This window comes from Oryctolagus cuniculus, chromosome 1 (assembly GCF_051225735.1).
Source record: "Oryctolagus cuniculus isolate XC-2025 breed Fujian yellow rabbit chromosome 1, ASM5122573v1, whole genome shotgun sequence".
NCBI classification, from domain to species: domain Eukaryota; kingdom Metazoa; phylum Chordata; class Mammalia; order Lagomorpha; family Leporidae; genus Oryctolagus; species Oryctolagus cuniculus.
The window spans coordinates 74,144,238-74,166,836 of NC_142867.1; the positions used below are offsets into that span (position 1 = coordinate 74,144,238).

The 22,599-nt window shown below is 40.8% G+C and overlaps 2 protein-coding genes across 7 annotated transcripts in view; one reads left to right on the forward strand and one right to left on the reverse strand.

Annotated features, from left to right (window-relative positions):
• Positions 1-7,482, reverse strand: part of RAB30 (RAB30, member RAS oncogene family) — a 94,619-nt gene extending 87,137 nt beyond the window's left edge. Inside the window, exon 1 of one of the 3 annotated variants that reach the window (XM_002708665.6) lies at positions 7,192-7,482. The gene's annotated coding sequence lies outside the window, so the exon portion shown is untranslated. Of the gene's footprint in view, positions 1-6,851; positions 7,026-7,191 lie in introns of those variants that run through there. The other 2 variants (XM_089331965.1, XM_089331969.1) reach the window with 2 other exon arrangements.
• Positions 7,483-7,537: 55 nt separating this feature from the next.
• Positions 7,538-22,599, forward strand: part of LOC138850148 (uncharacterized) — a 55,130-nt gene continuing 40,068 nt past the window's right edge. For 2 of the 4 annotated variants that reach the window (XR_016233166.1, XR_016233167.1), the window contains exons 1-3: positions 7,538-7,881; positions 8,489-8,513; positions 8,873-8,973. Coding sequence is in view for 1 of the 4 variants with exons in the window: in XM_089331975.1 (XP_089188101.1) it covers positions 7,538-7,881; positions 8,489-8,513; positions 8,873-8,920 (417 nt within the window). In the remaining 3 variants the exon portion in view is untranslated. Of the gene's footprint in view, positions 7,882-8,488; positions 8,514-8,872; positions 21,640-22,599 lie in introns of those variants that run through there. The other 2 variants (XM_089331975.1, XR_016233168.1) reach the window with 2 other exon arrangements.

Here is a 22,599-nt window from a genome sequence, read left to right on the forward strand (position 1 = left end):
GTCCACATTTTAGTGAAGTTAACTATAACTCAAAAATAAAACTTTTCTGCAGAATTTTCTGGGGAAAACTCTTGGCTGTTTTCTTGTTTCAGTCTATTTTTTCAAACATTATGCTATGTTTCAGGAATGGATAATTTATTTTATTTCTCTCTTGCAGAAGTTTTCAAGTTATTTACACATCCACTTTCATTACAAGATTATACATCAATCTGACGGTGTATTATCTTTTTGAGGTCAAATTAAGAGGACCTTCCTGGGTAATTTGTTGTGTATTTATGTAATGCATTTTGAATAATCTTAGGTTCATTGTAGGATTAATAGATAAATTTAAGATAGATATTTGAATGCCCTTTACCATCCTTTCCTCTTCAATTTAGAGGTAGCCAATGTGCAACCTGCTTTACTACTTCTAGTAAAATCAAGGATAGAGAGCCAGCTGTAGAAATTTGCACTCTCATAGAATGACAGGATCATGTTTTCAAACGACATAACAGAACACTTACACTATCCTAACAAATAGTATCCTGACCAATAGGCTGATTAAATACTCACAATGACCAAGAAAATCACTATTTATTGAAGCAGGCTTTTGCTGTGATATGCCTGAAAAAAATATTCAGAAACAGCAATTGATCTATATACCATTATCCACATATCAAGCTAAACAGATGGAACTATTTTCACATCCAAGAAAACTAACATTGCTACTGACTATCCAATATGTAACTCCCATGCAAATTTCATCAATTGTCCCAAAAATGACCTTTTAACTTTAAGCCCATTAGTTGTGTGTTACATTTGGTTGTCAAATCTTTCTGCTTCCTTTAATGTAAACAGTACCTCATATTTTTTACTTCATTTTGTTTTTCATGACATTAACATTTTTGAAGATCATAGGCCAGCTGTTTTGCAGTATGTCCCACAAACTGAATTTTCCTGATTATTTCCACATGATGAGATTTATGTTTAACATTCTTGGCAAAAATTCTACACTAGGTTGTCTCATTACACTAAATGTTTTTCCCCTCATTTTGTCACCCTGGGTACTAAGCAAAGATCACCCAGTATATAAAATGTTAAAAAAAAAAAAAAAAGCCATCATTGTAGTGAAGCAAATTAAGCCACTGCCAGCATTCCATGTGAGTGTAGGTTCTTCTGATCCAGCTCCCTGCTAATGTGCCTGAGAAAGCAGAACAGCCCAAGCATTTGGGCCTCTGCCACCCACGTGGGAGACCTGGGTAGAGTTCCAGGCTCCTGGCTTCAACCTGGCCTAGTTCCAGTCACTGAGCAGTCTGAGGAGTGAACCAGCAAATGGAAGATCTCTTTCTTGCTCTGTCTCTCCCTCTCTCTCTCTCTCTCTGTAACTCTGCCTTTCAAATAAAATAAACAAACTCCTCAAATGTTGTTAAAAAATATAATGCCATGGTAGCTGCTTGCCACCATGAGTCCCAGCTATACTGGGCACAGTGTCAAACATTTAAAATATATTTAAATCTTACAACAAGCTTGCAAAGAAATAAAAATTTTAAAAGATTAAGTAACATGCCAAAGAACATACATGTAATGTTATAAAAATGCATGGGTACACATGTGAACTCCAGCAATACACACACATACACACACACACAAGCAATTTAACATGTGCTCTCAGGAGATCATGGTCTTCCTGAGGGTTAATAACCTCTATGTTAGAGTTACCTTCAAGAGGCCCACCTACTTTTCAAAGATAGGATTGCTACTAGAAAGACACTGAAGTTAAATGTGGTCTACTTATAATTCCTCCATACTTGGAAACATTCTGCTTTAAAATAGGCCACATTCCACCATAGCCAAAAAAATTATTATAACATTCTGGCATTTTGTCTGTCTTTTTTCCTACTCTCCCACAAAATGAGAAAAACAAAGGCAACGCAGAAAATTTTCCAGAAAGCTCAATATATATTTTTATGAGCTGAAAGAGGAGATATTTTAAAAAATACCTTTACTATACAAAACACTATCAACAATTTTACTTAATGTTTTTGTAATGTTACTTATCCACAAGAAATCCCATCAACATAGGAAGTTTTACGCTATTAGGGTGATTTTTGAGAAACTAACTGGAATCAAGGAAGTCCAGCTCAAAAAGAAACCTGATCTGAAATATTACCACAAAAATATGTCAATGGCTTCCCATCTCAGGAATATATTTTCAGGGGTTTTCTTAAAGTAGTTGACATTTTCATTATTACTAATTGCCCTTCTCCAACATGTTGACATTTTCTGCTTTTGAATGGGTCCTTGGTGACTTAGGTTAGTTTATTCAGCCAACAAATATTCTCAGGTTCCCTAATTTGTGTGAGGCACTCTTCTAGGTGTCTCAGAACACACTCTGGAGAGCTATTTCCTGCCTTCATGTCTAGGGTCAAAGGTCACCTACACAACTCCCACCCCACCTAAGGAAGAAGAACGCTCCCTTGGGGTGGTGCTCTCCCAGGACTGCCTACTGCCTACTTAACCTTTACACGATTATTTGTTTGTTTCCCTCAACTGCATGAATTTCTCCAAAGCAAATGCCATCTTCTTCAATATTATATTCCAGCATGGTGCTGATACGGCTGGAGATCAGTACAAATTAATTGAATAAATAAGTTTCACAGATGAGGAAACTAAAGCTCAGAAAAAGAATATAATGTGTCCAACTCCACAGAGCCGATAACTAAGTAGTCTCCAGTCTTAGAAAGCCTCACCCAGGGATCTCTTGTGTTCCATTCTGCCACATCCTATACATGAAGAGGAAGAGTGAAAGGTCTCAGATGAACTCAAATTCAACAAGGCCAAAGGCAACCACTTCTTCCTTTTTTTCTTTTTCTTTTTTTTTTTTTTGACAGGCAGAGTGGACAGTGAGAGAGAGAGACAGAGAAAGGTCTTCCTTTGCCGTTGGTTCACCCTCCAATGGCCACCGCGCTGATCTGATGGCAGGAGCCAGGTGCTTCTCCTGGTCTCCCATGGGGTGCAGGGCCCAAGCACCTGGGCCATCCTCCACTGCACTCCCTGGCCACAGCAGAGAGCTGGCCTGGAAGAGGGGCAACCCGGACAGAATCCGGCGCCCCAACCGGGACTAGAACCTGGTGTGCCGGCGCCGCAAGGCGGAGGATTAGCCTACTAACCTGCGGCGCCAGCCGCAACCACTTCTTAAAAAAATAGTCTCCCATTCTGTGTTCCCTTTTTCTGTAAATGTTATCCCCAGTTGTTCCAGGAAGAACTTAAGTCATTCTTGACTCCCATGTCTCCCTATTCCTTCATCCTCCTCATCAACAAATCATACCAATTATAATTTTCAAAGTTAGTATCTCTCCAATATCTTCCCTTCTTTCTAAGTACTCTACCACTATCCTGGGTCCAAGCTCCATCATGCCTCACAAACCCCACACAAATGACTTACTTCTTGGTCTCTACACCTTCATGCTGGCCAAGCCTTTCCTCCAACCCCTTCTCCACTTAACAATCAGCATGATGTTTTTAATATTCTACAATGTCATTCATCTAGTGAATTAGAATCCTTCCTAGGTTCCCATCGCCCTTAGGACAAAGACTAAAGTTCACCTATAGATCAGAAAACCGCCTACTTTCTAGTTGTAGTCCACTTCCCCAGTCTCATTCTTCTTCTTTCTGGTCTCCCTCCCCTGGCTCTCTCAGTATGTACCAACCCTCATCCTCACACTTCTTCCCATTTTACTTTGAACATCCAATTCCCTTTGTCAGAAACCCTTTTGCCCTACTCTAAGCACCTCCCATTGCCATCTTGACTTGCTTCCTCTCATTTTTCAAGCCTCTTGAAGTGTCACTTCCTACAGGAGACATTCCTAACTTCTCCAGACAAGGGGAGAGTATCACATGAGGCACTTCTATCCCACTTTGCAGTACCTCCGTCTTCAGACACAGCATTCATCACACTTGCATCAGTTCAATGATTATCTCTCCCCTGGTAGAGTATAAGCTCCATAAGGGAAAGAGAAGCACTTCTTTTCCCTAGTGTATCCCACTTAGCACACAGTAGGCTGCTCACTTCATATTTCTGGTCAGAATGACAGGCTGGGGCCAGATGATAGAGGATTATAATGTCAGGCAAGTAAACTACAAGGCAAAGATTATTATCCCTTTGCAAATACGTAAACTGAGGGAGAAATAAATGTATACATGTTCAAGGTCATAAAGACAGCAGTGATGAGGCCAAATTTAACCCTTCATTCAGCTCATTTCTCCTCTCTATAATATCACAAAATCTCAGTGGGTAAGAGAACATTTCAGAAGATTCAGGGGGTCAGTTCCGTGGCATAGCAGGTAATGCCACCACCTACAGTGCCGGCAGCCCACATGGGCACCGGTGCAAGTCCCAGCTGCTCCACTTCTGATCCAGCTCTCTGCTAAGGCCTAGGAAAGCAGCAGAAGATGGCCCAAGTCCTTGGGCCCCTGCATCCACATGGAAGACCCAGAGGAAGCTCCCAACTCCTGCATTTGGATAAGCACAGCTCTGACCATTGTGGCCAATTGGGGGGTGAACCAGCAGATGGAAGACCTCTCTCTCTCTCTCTCTCTTTTTCTGCCTCTCCTTCTCTTTCCGTGTAACTCTGACTTTCAAATCAATAAATAAATCTTAAAAGAAAAAAAAAAAGATTCAGAATGAGAAGGCGGCACAACAGTGGTCTAACATGACAGCTTCTGAATCACCTATCATACTAGTTGCCTCCCAGATGGACAGCAGTTAAATTTTCTATGCTTAGAGAAGCACTGTTAAGCAAAGAAACATAACCACCAGCACACCCTTATACTTAAGAGAGCAGTATAAAATAACAAACTTCTCTCCTCCACAAAAGCAAAGAAATCACCGGAGAGAAGGCTGTTGCCCATCCAAGCATTTTCAAACAAACAAGCAAACAATGGGCAGTTTGGCCACCTGGATTGCTGCCCAGCAATCCACAAGGAATAGGAAGAAAGAGAGTGGGAAAGACAGTCTTCCCACCACTCATGGGACGAAGGATAAGGAAAAAAAAAAAAAAAAATATATATATATATATACACATAATGAGGTGGCTACTTATTCTTTGGAAATTACTAGAACATTTCATGCTAAGCATTTAAAAACCTTGCTAACCCCTTGGCCATTCTTGATACAGGTGTTGGTGAAAGGAAAAGTGGCATGAGCTCAGCTGCAACATTTCATTGTCCACATGCTGCTGGAGCCAAATTACGTCTATCACAGAAACCGCAAACTGAGCCAAGGGGTCAGGCTCATTGCTGCTCATCCTGCCAAACACAGGCAGCAAGAAAGAGAAACCAAGGAGTCCTCCAAGAGGACTCTAAATAAATATTCACACAGTCTACACTCACCCCAGAGTTCCTGGGTGAGGTGGAGGAGGGGTGGATAGGGTGTTCAGAGCTTGGAAAAAGACTTAGAGAAAGAGATATGATACACTGGTTATAAAGGGGAGATTTTGAAATAGGCAAAATGTGAACTGCACATGGGGAGACAGAGAAAGAAACATAATGTTAAGAGATTGGGTGGGGCTAGGGGAGGAAGAGAAGAGACAGCAGGGTGTCTAGAAGAGCAGAGAATAAGTAACAGAGACTTGTAGGGAAAGGCAAAGGCAGACTGTCCATCTTGTCCCAAAGCCCAAAGCTGCTCATTGTATCCCCATAAATCACTCTACCACAAAGACCATGCAAAGGACTGCCCTTTGCTTTCAGGAACAAACAGCTTTTAACAAAGTAACACCCAGCTGCAACTTTGGAGACCTAAGGGTCTGAATTAAAAATGAACAACACTGCTTCAGCAAAGGAACACAGAGAATTAAAAATGAACAAAATTGGTTCAGCACCGGAAGACTGCCAGTAAATGACTTTCCCCCATTGCCTGACTCAGCTCGGAAAAGGTTTAGCTTTGTAGAGTTAAGCAAATAGTCTGGCATTTTATCCTTCTTTTGACATTCCGAGAGGGGGTGTGGTTGACCTCAGGCCCGTTCATTTCCAAGGTTGTAGATCTTGCAGTTAAGATTGGCCCATCTGTTCTGGAGCCAGCCAGCTGTTTATCTCAAACTAACATATTTACTGCACTCATCATCTCTGCAACACTTACAAGAGGAAAGCTAACATCATACAAGTCAGAATGCTTTCTGTCCTGTTCAATGTGTTCGTTCCTTTTAAAAACTGGAAAAAAAAAAAAAACCGAAAACACAACACTGCAATGCTCCTTCGTTTCCCTGGCCAGTGTCACTCTTCCATGGGCACCTCTCAGTAATGGCAAATGAAGGTTAACAGCGCTTCTAACTTTCCCTTTCCTTAACGTGCTAAAATGAACCCAGCTTTCCCTAAATCGATCCCTTCTCCCGAACCGTTATTTGTGAGTGGTGGCTGTGCCTCAGGAAACGGCAGCTCATTCTGGTACCATTGTCAGTAGCAAGGAACCTATTGCAACGTAATTTAAAACACTCGCACAATCACACATCTGTGGGCTCCACTTTCAAACAACCGTGAATCCTGCAGTCCCGGAGAACGGAAAACACTTAACAAAAATGCTGCTTGCAGCAGCTTAAGGGGACCTTCCCCAGACACGTGAAATGTTTCTGACTGGCACCGAGCGCCCCATTAAAGGACACTGTCACCTCAAACAGCAGAAAAGGCGAGACCAACGACACAGACTTGCACACACAAAAATGAAGCCCCCCAAACTTAAGCTATTCGGAAGAGGCAGCTCATCTTCAAAAATGCATAGCGTGTGCTCGTCAAGCGACATGGCAATGTTCTCAAGTAGTGCGACCACATTCAATCACTGCCTCCACGTCTCCCCACGCATCACCCCTTCCCACTCAAACCTCAGCCCTCGGGCCGTCTGTGACAGGACCGCAGTCCCCCACCTCTGCCTCCCTCTGATTTTTCAAGAGCACTTCCCAACGTCCTTCGCAGCCCAGCCCCCTCTCTCAGCCTCCGAAAGGTTGAGGGGACTCGCGACTAGGGAATCGGCGGGGGAAGGTTGCTGGAGTTGTTCTGAGCAGTGACCCAAATTGCACAGAGCTTTTCCCATAGCAGCGAGGGTGAGCACCTTCCCAATGCGTCCCCTCCCCGCCCCCCCACCATCTTCCCAAAAGAAAGCCTGGAGAACTAAGCGGGAAGAATAACTTGGTAGAACCATTTGAATAAATCACTTCAACTCACCTGGTTTGGGATTTTTCTCCCCACCCCAGGCATAAACAGAAATGATATGCGAATGGGTCAACGCACGCAAGGGAAGGTGCTGCGATGTCCTAAGTCCAAGGGCTGGAGTCAGTCCTTGCCCTGGTGCTGCTGCTACTCTTAGCTCAGCTGGAGCGAGCGGCAATCACAAGCCCAGCAGCGGCAGGGGGGTGGATAGACCGTAGCACAATGAATGCAGTGGGGCTTTTGCGATGACATCATCCCTCTGCCCAAACGGCCCCAATAGCCATGCTCGGGAGCGGTGCATTCTGGGAATCGTAGTCTTCTTAAGTCCGGGCGGGACACTTAGGCCGCCACCGGAACTACAATGCCCGAGATGCGCCAAGGTCCGACGCACCCGGAGCGAAGGAGTGAAGGGACCTCGGCCGCCATGTTAGGAGTCTGGGACGACTCCGCGGAACCGGGAGAGGCTGTAGGGAACGCGGGAGCTGAGTGGTGGTGCAGTGGGGACGGTGAGGTGGAAGACGAGCGGTCTGAGAGCTGCGGGCACAAACACGGGAGGCCTCTTTGGGGGTTGATGGAGGGCGGCTCGGCATGGAGGCGGGGTATAGGGACGAATAAGCCGCGGCCTTACAGTCGTGCGGGGACTGCAGAGGGCCCTACGCTTCTTGTTCTATTTAAGAGATCGAGGGATATTCTGGAGTCGGAGCGGTAGGTGTCTTTGTTGAGGCTTGGAGACCCGGGACGGCCCGCTTTCACTCAGAAAGCAGTGCTTTCCCTGCCAGATGTGTTTCTGCTTCTTGCCATTTATTTCTCAGCCTTCCTTCATCACCCCTCCCCCCCCACACACACACAAGTTTCGGACCCTCGCTGGTTGTTTCTTGCGGGAATGGTATGCAGAGAGGTCGAAAGCAGTCATTGGAAGGTAGCCGAGCTCGAAAGGGACGATGATTTAACTCTGCAGATAAGTCAAGGAGCCGCTTAAAGGAGTGACACACCAGTTTTAAGACTTAAAACGACAGGATCTCACCTGCCACAGCAAGCAGATATTGAAAGGGAATGCTGTTGATAATTCTGAAGGCTGGCACTGGGTCTGGAGTAGCTGTGGTACTTGGATAAACCTAGAACACTGCGGGAAGTTGATTTGGATGGGTCACTAGTATCTTTAAAACGCGGTGTTTGATTTATGGTGCTCATGTATGATTACTTTAAGAACTTTTTATTACGTAGCTAAAGTCATTGTTAACTGTTTTTATCGCAAATGCACTATGTATTTTCCCCAAATGTGTTACTAAAAGTGCTGTGTGTTCTTTTGCAGAGTCTGTCTACACTGTGGGAAGATGGTAAAGTGCTTTTCCTCCTGAGGCTGTCTGGAAGGGTTAAAAATGATGATGATATGTACTTTGTGCTGTTCCCCCCTCCCCTTTTCCACATTATTCTGAAAACAAAATTTATAGTTACCTTGAGTCAGTTAAGTTAATGCACTACACCTCTCTGTTAGGAGTTAATAAAGTTACAGCTGATGAGTCCTGGTCTCAAAAGAAACAATAGGCAGAGTGATTAAAATGTCCACAACATGATTTAGAAGAAAAGTCTGGGAAGTACACAGATGATAACTACAAAAACAGTTTTTTGAAGAATGGTCTTGTATGTAATGTTTCAGAGAACAGGTCACAAGATGAATAGTTTTGTTTCATTTTAGGACAAAGGTATAAGTGTTGGTGACACTTGTCCAAGAATCCAGCGGTGAAATAGGCTTATACAAATACTTGTTAATCTAAAACACTTTTACAAGCAATGATGGTAAGTAAAGGAAAAGAAACAAAATGTTTATCGTTTTCTTTCTGACCTTTAATTTGTAGAAATGTTTCAAGCTTATCGTGAATCTTACTTTTTAAGATACTTTATGTAAGTCATAACCTCCATTTTGATTTACTGTTAAGATATTTTTAGGGGAAAAGAAGCAACAGATTGCTCAGAAGTTGTGTGTGTGTGAAAAACTTTGTAATGCAGTGATTTCTATAATTTGTCACATATTGGGTAGTTTGAAGTTTTCCCAACCTTAAATCTAATGAACAACTAATCAGAAAGACATGAAACAAATCATTTTCATCTTTAAAAAGATTATGATGTAACATTTTGCACTTAGAAACAAGTCTTGCGCTCTTTAGAAATTCCATTTACAAAATTAAGATTTGAAAATGTAGTGATGTTTGGTAGAGTAGGGAAACCTTGTGAAAGTAGAATTAGAAATGCCTTCAGGAGATAAGGCAACCCATGTTCTTTTCATCTTCAAAAGGAATTAGAACATTGATTTGTATTATGGGAAACTCACTAAAGGAATATTGAGTAATTTGCTGTTAACATTGAGAGTGTTTCAAAGAGGTAAGTGTCGGATCACTTACAGAATTGTGAAAAGGTAGTTATTGCTACCCATTTGCATTGAATTTTCCAGGGTTGGAACCAAGTATTGAGTATTTTTAAGGTTCTATAGGTAAGTCTACATGGATTGAGTGGAATGGTCTGCTACATCCTGTATTTGGATTTTTGTAGTATATCACACAAATAATCACGAAAATTTTAGGTTTACTGCTGATTGTACCCATGAATGAATTCTGAAAATATAGAGGGGAATAAATTTGGTGATCACCTTATATGGGGCAGTGGCAGGAGGGCCATGAAGTGGGAGGGAAAAAGCTGAACATTTCTTTGAGTGTCTTAGACACCCAATAAGAATTCAGTGCTATGATGGAATTATGATAGTTATTTAGAAACTTTTTGAAAATCGAGACATTTGGGGCCAGTGTTGTATCTTAGCACGTTCAACCCCTGCTTGTGACGCCAGTATTACGTACCAGAGTGCCAATTCCTTGTGGCTGCTTAGCTCCCAATCCAGCTTCTTGCTACCATGCTTGGAAAAGCCACAGATGATGGCCCAGGTGCTTGAGTTCCTGCCTCCCATGTGGGAGACCAGGATGGAGTTGCTGACTCTTGGCTTTGGCCTGATCCAGCCTTAGTATCACAGGCAGTTTGGGGACGGGGAACAATGGATGGAAAATTCTCAACCACTCGCCTCTTTGCCTCTCCCCCAACTTTTCCCTCTCCATCACTCTGACATTCAAATAAGTCTTTTTGTTAAAAATTGAAGCATCTAGAAAGAAGGGCAATATATTTTTGGGCTTTTTCTGAAAATAGTTTCTTTGTAATAATGTATTTCCTTGTCCTAAGTTAACTTAGTATTAAAACTTAACAGTAGTCATACTGCACACTAGTGGCAAGAGGCAGAGCTGGAGTTTTCTGTTTTTTCCTATTCAGTATTAGTGGTACAGCAAATTAGCTTTGTTTCTCTACTCTTTAAACTCTTTTCCCCTCACAATACTCATTTTAATTTCTTAAGAGTTTGATTCAGCTAAGAAGTTCATATTTACCTTTAATAAGTGGGGCTTGGAGTCTAATTTAAAGAGTACTCATTGAATTTCAGATTTAGATACTTCAGAGTGGTCAGATACTAAACAAACTTTCCAGAGTGGTTTGATACATTTAGTAGTGGAAGGTCCCTGTTTACAGATTAAGAAATGGAATAAGTGACTTGTGGTCACATAGGTAATGTAGTCTTCCCGATTCTTATCAAGTATACCATTATATAATCTTGGTAACAGATTATGCCTTCTGAAGTAAATGAAAGTAGTTCTGAGGCAAATCAAGAATAGAAACCCTTGGTTCTATCCTGTTGTGTTTGCTGTTTTAAATGATTTTTTTTTTTTAAAGATTTATCTATTTGAAAGAGAGGTCCTCCGTCTGCTGGTTCACTCCCCAAGTGTCTGCAGTGGCTGCAGCTGGGCCAATCTGAAGCCAGGAGCTTCTTCAGGTCTCCCACATAGGCGCAGGGGTCCAAGCACTAGGGCCGTCCTTCACTGCTTTCCCAGATCATAAGCCAGGAATTGGATCAGAGGAGGAGCAGCTGGAACATGAACTGGTGCCCATATGAGATGCTAACACTGCAAGCAGATGCTTAGGCTATTATAATACAGCACCAGGCCCATAAAATGACTTTTCTAGGTTGGCAATCATCTAGTTCCAGACTTATGGCTGTTTGTTTACTAAAATTTTCTTCTATTTAGCAGTGCTGTGATTTTAGTTTCACTCTTTAAGAAAGGTAAACATGGTCGGCGCCGTGGCTCACTAGGCTAATCCTCCAGCTAGCGGCACCAGCACACCGGGTTCTAGTCCTGGTCGGGGCGCCAGATTCTGTCCCGGTTGCCCCTCTTCCAGGCCAGCTCTCTGCTGTGGCCAGGGAGTGCAGTGGAGGATGCCCAAGTGCTTGGGCCCTGTACCCCATGGGAGACCAGGATAAGTACCTGGCTCCTGCCATTGGATCAGCGCAGTGCACCGGCCACGGCGGCCATTGGAGGGTGAACCAATGGCAAAGGAAGACCTTTCTCTCTGTCTCTCTCTCTCACTGTCCACTCTGCCTGTCAAAAAAATAAACAAACAGCCGGCCGGCACTGTGGTGCAATGGGTTAATGCCCTTGCCTGAAGTGCCGGCATCCCATATGAGTGTGAGTTCGAGACCCAGCTGCTGCTCTTCCCATCTAGCTCTCTGCTATGGCCTGGGAGAGCAGTAGAAGATGGCCCAAGTCCTTGGGCCCCTGCACCTGCGTGGGAGACCTGGAGGTAACTTCTGGCCATTGTAGCCAATTGGGGATTGAACCATTGGATGGAAGACCTCTCTGCCTCTCTTCTCTCTGTGTAACTCTGACTTTCAAATAAATATATAAATCTTTAAAAAAAAAATAAAAGTAAACAGCACTGTAGAGAATGAGTATAAATCAGTGGTTTGAAGACCACTGAGATTAGTAGAATAATTACTAAATAGTTACATAATTGCCATATTATCCCAAGGTATTGACCAGCTGAAAGTCCTGAATGTAAATGCAAATAAATGGAACATAGATCTCACTGGTAACAATGGAGTCTTTGGCAAGGGTTAGCATTGAGGGACCTTTGAAGACAATCCGTATTGGAAAGAGAATGCCTTAATACATTAAGAGAAAAGGGAGGGACTTAATGCATTTTAGACCTGAAAAAAAGATTTTAGTTTGGTTTTTGTGCTCCTATCACCATGGTAAGATCATTTTGTTGCTGCACATTAGCATCAATTAGAAAAGAATTGTTTTGGGGTTGCTTTTAACCCTGAGTTTTTTAGCTCCCTAAGTTTGTTTAGGGTCCATAAACTTTCAATACTTCATATTTTATATTTGAGTAAACAATATTCAGAAAATTATAAAAGTATAGTTTTCTTACCTTGGTAACTCAAGTGGTGTTTGTAATAAATTGGCATAATTTTAGCTACTGGACTTAATCTGCCACTGAAGATAAATGTAAATATCCTAAGGTCAAGAGTCAAAATCCAACTGTGTGATAAGTTCTCATCAAAATAACATCCATTTCTTTGATACAGTGATGACAGGGCTGCAGTCTTTCGACTTGTATCACCTAAGGAATGTTTCATTGCTTGTTATTGAATTATTTTACAAAGCAGCTATAGTGGTGGCTGAATTTTTAAAATTCCATAATTAAAGATTTCACCTCTGTACCTTGAAAAAGTTCCACAGCTGATTAAGAACATGAAGCCCTGTTGAGAATCACTGTAGCAGTTCCTTTTTAGAAATGTTTTAAATTAAGAAAAAGAATTGTTTTGCCTTATGAAGTACCAAAGGAATACTTTTAGGGTGGGCATTGTAGCACAGTGCATTAAGCTTCGGCTTGGGACAGCTGTGTTCCATGTCTGAGTGCCAGTTCAAGTCCTGCCTCTGATTGCAATGCAGCTTCCTGTTACTGAATCCTGGGAGGCAGCAGATAATGACTTAGGTACTTGTGGGTACCCAGGTGGAGCTCTGGCTTTGGGATGGCAAGGCCCTGGCTGTTGAGGCCTCTGGGGAGTGAACCAATGAATGAAGATCGATCATTCTCTTTCAAGTAGATGAAACTAAAAACCAACATTTTGAATAATGTTTTTATGTTCCAAGCTCCAACATTTTGAAGTAATGTTTTTATATTCCAAGCTATGAAGTTTGAGACAACTGCTGTTAAGTTTGTCTACCTTTCTTCTGAAATTGATGTTTATTTTTCAGAAGTGATAGGCCAACAGCCCAAAGGTAATATAGGCCCAGCTGCTATATTGAAAATCAATCACAGAGTTGAAATAATAAGTAAATTTAAGGGGGGAACATTTTACCAAAATATCTTTAGAAACATCACCTTGGATAGAGTTAAATGTTTTCTACAGGTTCTACATACCTGTAATTGGCATGAATGAATGTACCATATAGATTTTGGCAATTAAGATTTTCTCCTGTAACTGCAGCAACTAAATAGCATGTACCAAATGTGTATTTTAAACAGTAAGAAAACTTTTCAATACTTCATATCTTAAAAGTCTTTTTCTTTGAGTAAACAATATTCAGGAAATTATAAAAGTATAGTTTTCTTACCTTGGCTGGTAACACAAGTAGTGTTTGTAACAAATTGGCATAATTTTAGCTGCTGGATTTAATCTGCCACTGAAGATAAATGTAAGTATCCCAAGGTCAAAAGTCCAAATCCAACTGCCCATACTTAATAATTAACAAGAAAAGCAAGTCCTATTTATCCTGTGATTTTACTTGTCAGTTTTAAACAGGTTTGGATACTTGAGGGGACCCAGCATTGTGGCACAGTGGGTTAAGCTGCTGCTTGAGAACAATACCATCCCATCTCAGAGTGCTGGTTCAAGTCCTGGTTGCCCTGCTTGCAGTCCAGCTTCCTGCTACTGTTTCTGGGAAGGCACTGGATAATGGCCCAAGTGCTTAGGACCCATACCTTACAAATGGGAAGACCCTGTGGAGTTCCTGGCTCTTGGCTTCATCTTGGACCAACCCTGGTTTTTATGGTCATTTGGGGAGTGAACCAGCAGCTGGAAGATTTCTCTGTGTGTGTATGTGTGTCTCCCTCTCTGGTGCTCTGCCCTTCAAATAGATAAGTCTAAAGAAGGTGGGGGAGAGGGCACTAGGAAAACAGTTCTTTGCAAGAGTGTATGAAGATGAATGTACTGAATATAAATGCTGTATGTTCATGAATATAGATATTTAAGGAGAGTACTGTCTGCACATGAACTTGCTGTAAAGGTTAATCTATTAGTTTTAAACCTGATTTTAACAGCTTTGTTGAGATCTAATTCACATGACCTGCAGTTTGACCATTTGTAGACAATGGGCTTGTTCACTATTGTGTAACCATCACCACAATCAATTTTAGAACATGTTTATCACCCAGTAAAGAAACTACTTATCCACCCTCTACCACAACCTTTTTAGGAATGTTCATCAGTCACTCTGCCCAACTCCTTATTTTATGAATTTAGTACATAGATGCTTTCCAAACTCATTGGCTCCCAGACTTGTTTGAGCTTCTTTATTACCAGCAGTTAAAATTCAATAGTCATAATTGTTGACTTAACCTAAGCAATGCATTATTTCCTTCTCTTCCCTCTTCTGCACTTTTGTATTTAAGTGCTGAGTGGAAGCTTTTATAATTCTTTAGTGCCTTTCCCCATCAGATTGGACAGTATTCTTTTGTTTGAATATCAGTGTATGTGGAGTCATTTCCTTGTGAATGGTTTGTGGTTTATATGAAAGAAAACTAGAAAATTTTGTTGTTGCCTATAAATGGTAATACACAAAGTACATCATTGCAGATAATACTGACATGAGAGAAAACTATAATTGGAATACTGTTTAAGTTTCAAATGTGAAGTATAAATGATCTTTACTGGTCACATGCTATTTTGATTTACTTACCATAAGTGGTGTAGTACAACATTCTCACAGTTGAGGATTTATTAAATGAAATTTTTGGTGAACTATTACCTTTTTTCAACACTTAGAATTCTACACTGCCCTGAAATCCAGCCAAAAAGAGATAGGGAAGAACTCTACGGTACTCCAGTAATTTTTAAAAGATGATTTTCTTTTGGTTATTTTTCAGGACTTTTTTAATTGCTTTTCTGACCAAACTTGTACTCCAAGTACAGTGCAAATTACTCGATTGCCAAAAAAAGTGTGGTAATGACAATGAGTCTCAGCTTCTTTTGAGAGAATAACTTGGTTATAAAAGATGGTGTTTGCTCTTCACATTTAACATAATTCTTATCTCCTAACCAAACATAAGTGGGATCCTCACAACCGCTGTTGGAGAAAATAATTGGCGCTCGGTTGAACCAGGAAGTTAGATTTGAACAGGATTTGTTCTTGCCTTGCTATGTTTATCAATATACATTATCTAGAGAAGAAATCTGAGACACTTGAATTTGATAGATTCGTTATGTGAGTGAAGTATGATTTTGCAAATACAGAAAGATGCACAAGGAGAAAAAGCAACTGATAATCTCAAGGAAACAAAGTCCACAAAACCCAGAAAGTCCAATTTTTCCATTACCTGAACTCAGCCCATTACCCAATAATTTAAATGAGCTGTTTTATCTCTTCAGAGACAACTACAGAATAAACAGAAGTCCATAAGAGAAAAAAAAACTGCAAAGATGGGTAATGGTTCATATCATAAAATGCAACCAAGGAAGTTGATCATTACAGCATCTGTAACCCAGTATGTTCAAATATTTCATTTCTTCTGAGGTATACAACAGAAAAAAGAACCTGAGGTTTCCAAGAAAATAAAAGGTTAACTGCCAGTTGAATTGCTCCCTGCTGTTAAGACAATCTGAACTACAGTGCATAGTACAAGGCCATATATGTGCAAAGAGTACTCCCTTAGTCTCAGAAGTTTAGGCTAAATTCTAACGCTATGTCCTTATATGTCACAGTCTAGAGGGAGGAAGAGACATGAAAATAATGTTAATATGGCCATTATTTTTGTCATGGGCCCAAACATACCCAGAATCAGAAAGGTATTTGGCACCCACGTTTAACTGCTAAGTTAGTTATTTAAAGTTACTGTGTTTTTGGTTTTTTTTGACAGGCAGAGTTAGAAAGGTCTTCCATTGGTTCACTCCCCAAATGGCTGCTACAGCCGGCACACTGCATGGATCTGAAGCCAGGAGCCAGGTGCTTTCTCCTGGTCTCCCATGCGGGTGCAAGCCCAAGCACTTGGACCATCCTCCACTGCCTTCCCTGGCCGCAGCAGAGAGCTGGACTGGAAGAAGAGCAACCGGGACAGAATCCGGCACCCCAACCGGGACTAGAACCCGGGGTGCAGCGCCGCAGGCAGAGGATTAGCCAAATGAGCCGTGGCCCCAGCCAAGTTAATGTTAATATCAGTTATTAATACTTAGGAGGCTGTGATAAAAGTTTAGCTTCATGTAGGTGGTTCATTTATGTGCCTGAACCTGAGGAGAAATTCAAAAATTGTTGTTACTTGAGGTAACTCCATTTTTACATATATTTGATACTATGATAGAATTAGCTTGAAACAACATTTAACAGTTTGCAGATTAATAGCAAATTCCTCTGATAATACTGGCAGAGACATTTTATTAAAATATTTCTGTATTTATTGAGGTCAATGCAGAACTAGAGCCTAGTTGTCACATTGTATTTATACTATTATGATGGATATATCTGCTTAAGATCATTACCATGTAATCATGGAAAGTTGAAAGTAGTTTAGTCAAATATGGGTTTAAGTATAGATCCCAGTTTGAATTCAGTGCTTATTTTTTCAATGCTAATTAGGAGACTGAATACTATAAAAATAAAGTACCTACTTCACTGGATTTTCCAAAGAAATAAAGAAATGTGTGAATACTAAATAAATATTCAAAAGGCAGCATAGTGTAGTGACCAAGAATATAAACTGCAGAGCCAATTGGCCTGCCAATCACTTGACTTTGAGCAAGTTATTTAATTCTGCCTCAGTTTCTTTGAAGTGGGAATACATCCTCACTAGGTTGCTGGAATAATCAAATTATGTACAGCAGTGTCATGTGTGAGATCACTTTTTGAGGCAAAACATTTTTTGCACTGATTTTAATAGAGGTATTTAAAAAAAGCATTTTTTGGAAAATTGATTTTATTTGAAAGTCTGAGTTACTGAGAGGGAGAAAGCAAGATCCTTCATCCTTTGGTTCACTCCCCAAATTGCTGCAGTGGCCAGGGCTGCGTCACTTTGAAGCCAGGAACTCCATCTGGGTCTTCCATGTGGGTGGCTGGGGAGCAAGTGCTTGGTCTGTCTGCCCCTGTTTTCCCAGGCACACGAGCAGGGAGCTGGATTGGAGGTGCAGTGCCCTAATATGAGATGCTGGCGTAGCAGGTAAATGCTTAACCTGCTGTACCATGATGCCAACCCTACAGAAAACTAAACCATACTATTTATTTATTTATTTATTTGACAGGCAGAGTTAGAGAAAGAGACAGAGAAATGTCTTCCTTCCATTGGTTCACCCCCCAAATGGCCGCTACGGCCAGTGCGCTGTGCTGATCTGAAGCCAGGAGCCAGGTGCTTCCTCCTGGTCTCCCATGCGGGTGCAGGGCCCAAGGACCTGGGCCATCCTCCACTGCCTTCCCAGGCCACAGCAGAGAGCTGGACTGGAAGAGGGGCAACTGGGACTAGAACCCAGGGTGCTGGCGCCACAGGCGGAGGATTAGCCTAGTGAGCTGCGGTGCTGGCCCTAAACCATTTTTAATCATGAAGAATATGGTTTTCTCTTTCTTAGGTATTGTAAAGTAATGTTGCATCAGTTTTAACTTCACCAGGTACCTAGCTTAGTAAATGGTGCTTTGTATGTTATATAAATGTTATGTGTATATATGAAGAATTTTAAATTACCTGAGTTATTCTAATTCTATAACTGACATTTAAAGATTGAGATAAGGAAAGTATTTTCTGAGTAATGAAAATGTAACCATATTCAGAATTTGATTTGCAAATACTAGAAATGAGTTCAAGCAATATAGCTCACTTGAATGTTGGATTTCCAAGAATTCCAAAGGCATAGCTAAATAGGAAGAATTACTTTAGGGTCACACCTGGATGCTTGATTTCTGTTCTAGTAACAACTATGGAGTCAGCTTGAACAAATAACATTTTTAATATATCCTTATTTTTATAACATTTGACAACACCAAATACATAGTTGTCTGTAATGTTAGTTCTCTAAAGATGGTCTACCAACTTCCAGTATCAGAATCTCCTGGGATACAGGCTAAAAATACAGATAATGGTGTCTCAATCTAGATATACTGCTTTAAAATTTGAGAGTTAAGTATGGGAATCCTCATTTATAGTAAGTTTATTAGATGATTCTTCCACCTAATTCAATTACCAGTTTTACATGAAAGCAGCAAGGTAAGTAACTTGTCACAGTCAGGCTTTTAAATATAGAGTCTTGGTTCCTTTGTGTGTTCCTGATTTATTTTTTCCATGATTCTCCTTACTCTTGCTACAATTTGAAGAAAATTGCCAGAATTTTAAATAGGTTCCCATCTATGTATTCATATTCTATGTTCATATTCAGTGAAGAATGGAGTCCAATCACTTGAGCAAGTATTACTTATGCACAAAGGTTTATAGAAAAGTACATTCATGGCAATTAACTAAATATAAATATAATCAGTTTCATACTTCATCTTAAGCATTTAATTTTCTAAGTTTTTAATTAAGCTCTACAGTACTCTTATAGACATCTAGAATATCAGTATTTTGGGGGCACAGTTTCAACCAGTTCTAAACCTATTTCATTCTGTAACCATGTATTGAGTAAATATACCAAGTACAGAGAGGTACAAAGAGGACCGTGGCTCTAAACCATTAGACTCTTCTCCTTAGTGCTGTGGACCCGTTTGTCAGTGTAGTAAAGTTCATGATTCACTTGTCAAAAAACAGTTAACATGTTAAATACAATTGGAGCCAGTAGTACTGAAATGTTATCACAAAATGTAAAATTTTTGAGACACAAAAATAAGTATTTGTTAACTCGAGAGGTCTAGCAGTGGCTCAACAATTCATTTCAACATAGTGGTGAGGATGAGTGGTATTTTAAGTGTTCTGCAACAATTGTAATATGAAACTACATTCAATGTGAGTCACATATACTACTAGCTACTGTTATTGTCGACATTCAAATATTAAAAATTACCAGGAGTAGTAACTTTCCATCCTTTTTCCATCCAAGTTCATGGGCCCCCTAAATTCTGTCTATAAACTTACCAAGGCTTGGGTAAGATCTCTAGAGACTTAAGTATAAAAATTTGTTGTGCCTTAACCAATATAATGTACAATCAAAATATTCACGCCATAAGAGAAGTCTAAGGAAATTCTCATTTTCCCATAGTGAAGGCTAAGAAACTTCTTAGAAAATGCTAAATTACTTCTACTCGTTTCATCAGGCAGTAGCTCCTTTGCTGAGTGTGAGTTTAGTATCCAAGCTTAGCTGTATCCACTACATTTAGTACCTAGTTAAAGCTCAATAGAATAAGTTAATATTTTCAATGAGAAGTTTGAAATTTTAAAGAACATTCATAACAGGAAAACAAAACATGGAATAGTGTGCTGTAGGTGAATACATTGAAGGTATTTGTGGCCAAATAATGTCCATTGCGGTTAGAATTGAAGAGTAGGGCTAGCATCCTCAAATGATCTCACTAATGTGTAAGCTCTGTGAGAATTTTTGGCCACTTTGTTGACAATGTGATATATACCAAAAAGTCTAGCAACTTGGGTACCTCAGTTCTTTAGACATTCTCAAACATTACAGAATTAACCCAGCTCCAGCTGCGGAAATTTAAAATGCATCTTTTTCCTAGTAGACAATAAATAAATGAAGGACAGTTTTTTTTTTTCCTTAACAGAAAGCAAATTTGTATTGCCATAAATATGTTTAGCCACCACTTAGATTATTTCAAGGTAGGAATTGCCTCCACTGAAAATTTAAGGCATTATAACAACAGGTTAAGCCACTGTTTGGGATACCTGCATCCCATATCTGAGTGCCAGATCAAATCCCAGTACCTCCGCCTCTGATCCAGCTTCCTATCCCAGCTTCCTGGGAGGAGCAGAGATCATTCAAGTGCTTGGGCCCCTGCCACCCATGTGGGAGACCCAGATAGAGTTCAGGCTCCTGGCTTCAGCTTGACCTAGCTCCGGTTGCATGGAAGTTATTTATTCATTCTCTCTCTCTCTCTCTCTCTCTCTCTCTCTCTCTCTCTCTCTCATGTTTTTGAGAGAGAGACTATATTCTTCATTTCAAGTGGGTTAAAATAAACATTAAAAATTAAGACAGGGCAAACATGTACAGTGGTTGTCATCACTTGGGATGCCTGCATCATGGATCAGAATGCTGGTTACAGCTACTTCGCCTCTGATCCAGCTTCCTGCTAACGTGTATCGTGGGAGGCAGCAAACAATGGCTCAAGAATTTGGGCCCCTGCCACCCATGTGGGAGACCAGATTGACTTTAGGGAGTGAGCTAGCAGAAGAGCTTGCTCTGTCACAAAAGAATAAAAATTGAGGCCCAATTCTATCTGGAGCCCTCCATTAAATGTAGAGGAGTTCAGAATAGAATCCGTGTTTGTTTGACATTTACCCTAGCAAGTTAGACATTTGTCATATATTGGAGTGCCTAGATTCAATTCCTGGTCCCAGCTTCTGAGTGCAGCTTCCTGCCAATGAAAACCTTGGAAGGCAACAGTGATGGCTCAAGTAATTGGGTTGCTGCCACCTATGGGGAGACCTGGATTGAGCTTTCAGTTTCTGGGCCCAGCTCTAGCTGTTGTGGGCATTTCACAATTGAACCAATGGAACTAGTGCTCTTCCTTGCCCGTATTCTCTTTCTTCCCCTCAAATGAATTGATTCCTTATTAAACAAACAAACCCAAGCTCCAAAAAATTAAAATTGCACAAAAACTGCTACTAGTATTTTTCCTTTTAGAGGAAACATGGGAAAAAATTATGTAGGGGGATGTTCTAGACCTGTCTATCTCAGTTCTGTATTCACACCAAAAACTACTAATTGTGATCCTTTTTGCACATTTCTCAAACAGATGCAGTAACAATTTTGACACTAAGACCAGGTTACAAAATTTCTATAATTTTAAATGTATTTTAAAGTGTTTCACTTAAAGATGTATATTTTTTAAAAACTTTAAATATAGTGATGGCGTTGTGGGACATCAGGTTAAGCCACCACCGGCAATGCTGGCATCCCGTATGGGCACTGGTTTGAGTCCTGGCTGCTCCATTTCTGATCCAGCTCTCTGCTAATGTGCATGGGAAAGCAGTGGGAAGATGGCTCAAGTGCTTGGGTCCCTGTCACACATGTGGGAGACCTGGATGAAGTTCCCGGCTCCTGTCTTCAGCCTGCTCCAGCGCTGCCTATTGTGGCCATTTGGAGAGTGAATCAGTTGATGGAGGATATCTGTCTTTCCCTTCCCCTGTAACTCTGCATTTCAAATAAATCTTTAAAAAATTAAATCTAAATAAGCTGTTGTTTGTGCTACAGCAATTTTTTCCCAGTTTGCCTTCTGTGTTAATCAGAATCTTTTCTACTGTACCATCCTAGAAAAATTTCAAGATTTCTGGATTTTATGTTGGTAATTAACGACTAGTAGGATTTTTTGATGCCTCTCCCCTCCCTAAATCAATAGATGTGCTTTCACATGTTAAATCTTTAAAAAGATTTATTTATTGTATTTGAAAGGCAGAGTTACAGAGAGAGAGGAAGAGACAAGAGATCTTCCATCTGCTGTCCTACTCCCCAGATGGCTGCAATGGCCAGACTTGGGCCAGTCCAAAGCCAGGAGCCAGTAGCTTCTTCTAGGTCTCCCACGTGGGTGCAGGGGCCCAAACATTTGGAGCATACTAAGCTGCTTTCCCAGGCACATTTGCAGGAGCAGCCAGGACTCAAACCATCGCCCCTGGGATGCGGCATCCCAGGTGGCAGCTTCACCTCCTATGCCACAATGCTGGCTCCTCACGTATTAAGAAGGAAGTAAATCAGTTTAGACAAAAACATTGTTGGGCTGATACAATGCTAATGAAAGTGAAGAGTGATTTTGAAGTGCTTCTGATCCACATTGGGAACACTAGACCAACATGTTTCTCTAAATTGGTATATGATACAAATTTTTCAGTTCTGACTCAGAAGCACATGTGTTGTTCAATACATAACTTGAGGAAGTTAAATAGAACTGTGTTTTGCAGATAGGAAAATTAGGTACCTGGGAAGTAAAACCTGGCTTGACATGCATTGATCTGAAGCCATTTGCAAGGTTTATTCATCCTATGTAGTGTGAGGTTTTTTTTTTTTTTTAAGATCCATTTATTTATTTATTTGAAAGGTAGAGTTACAGAGAGGCAGAGATAGAAAGAGGTCTTCTGTCTGCTGTCTCATTGCCCAAATGGCCACAATGGCCAGAGCTGGGCCAATCTGGAGCTTCT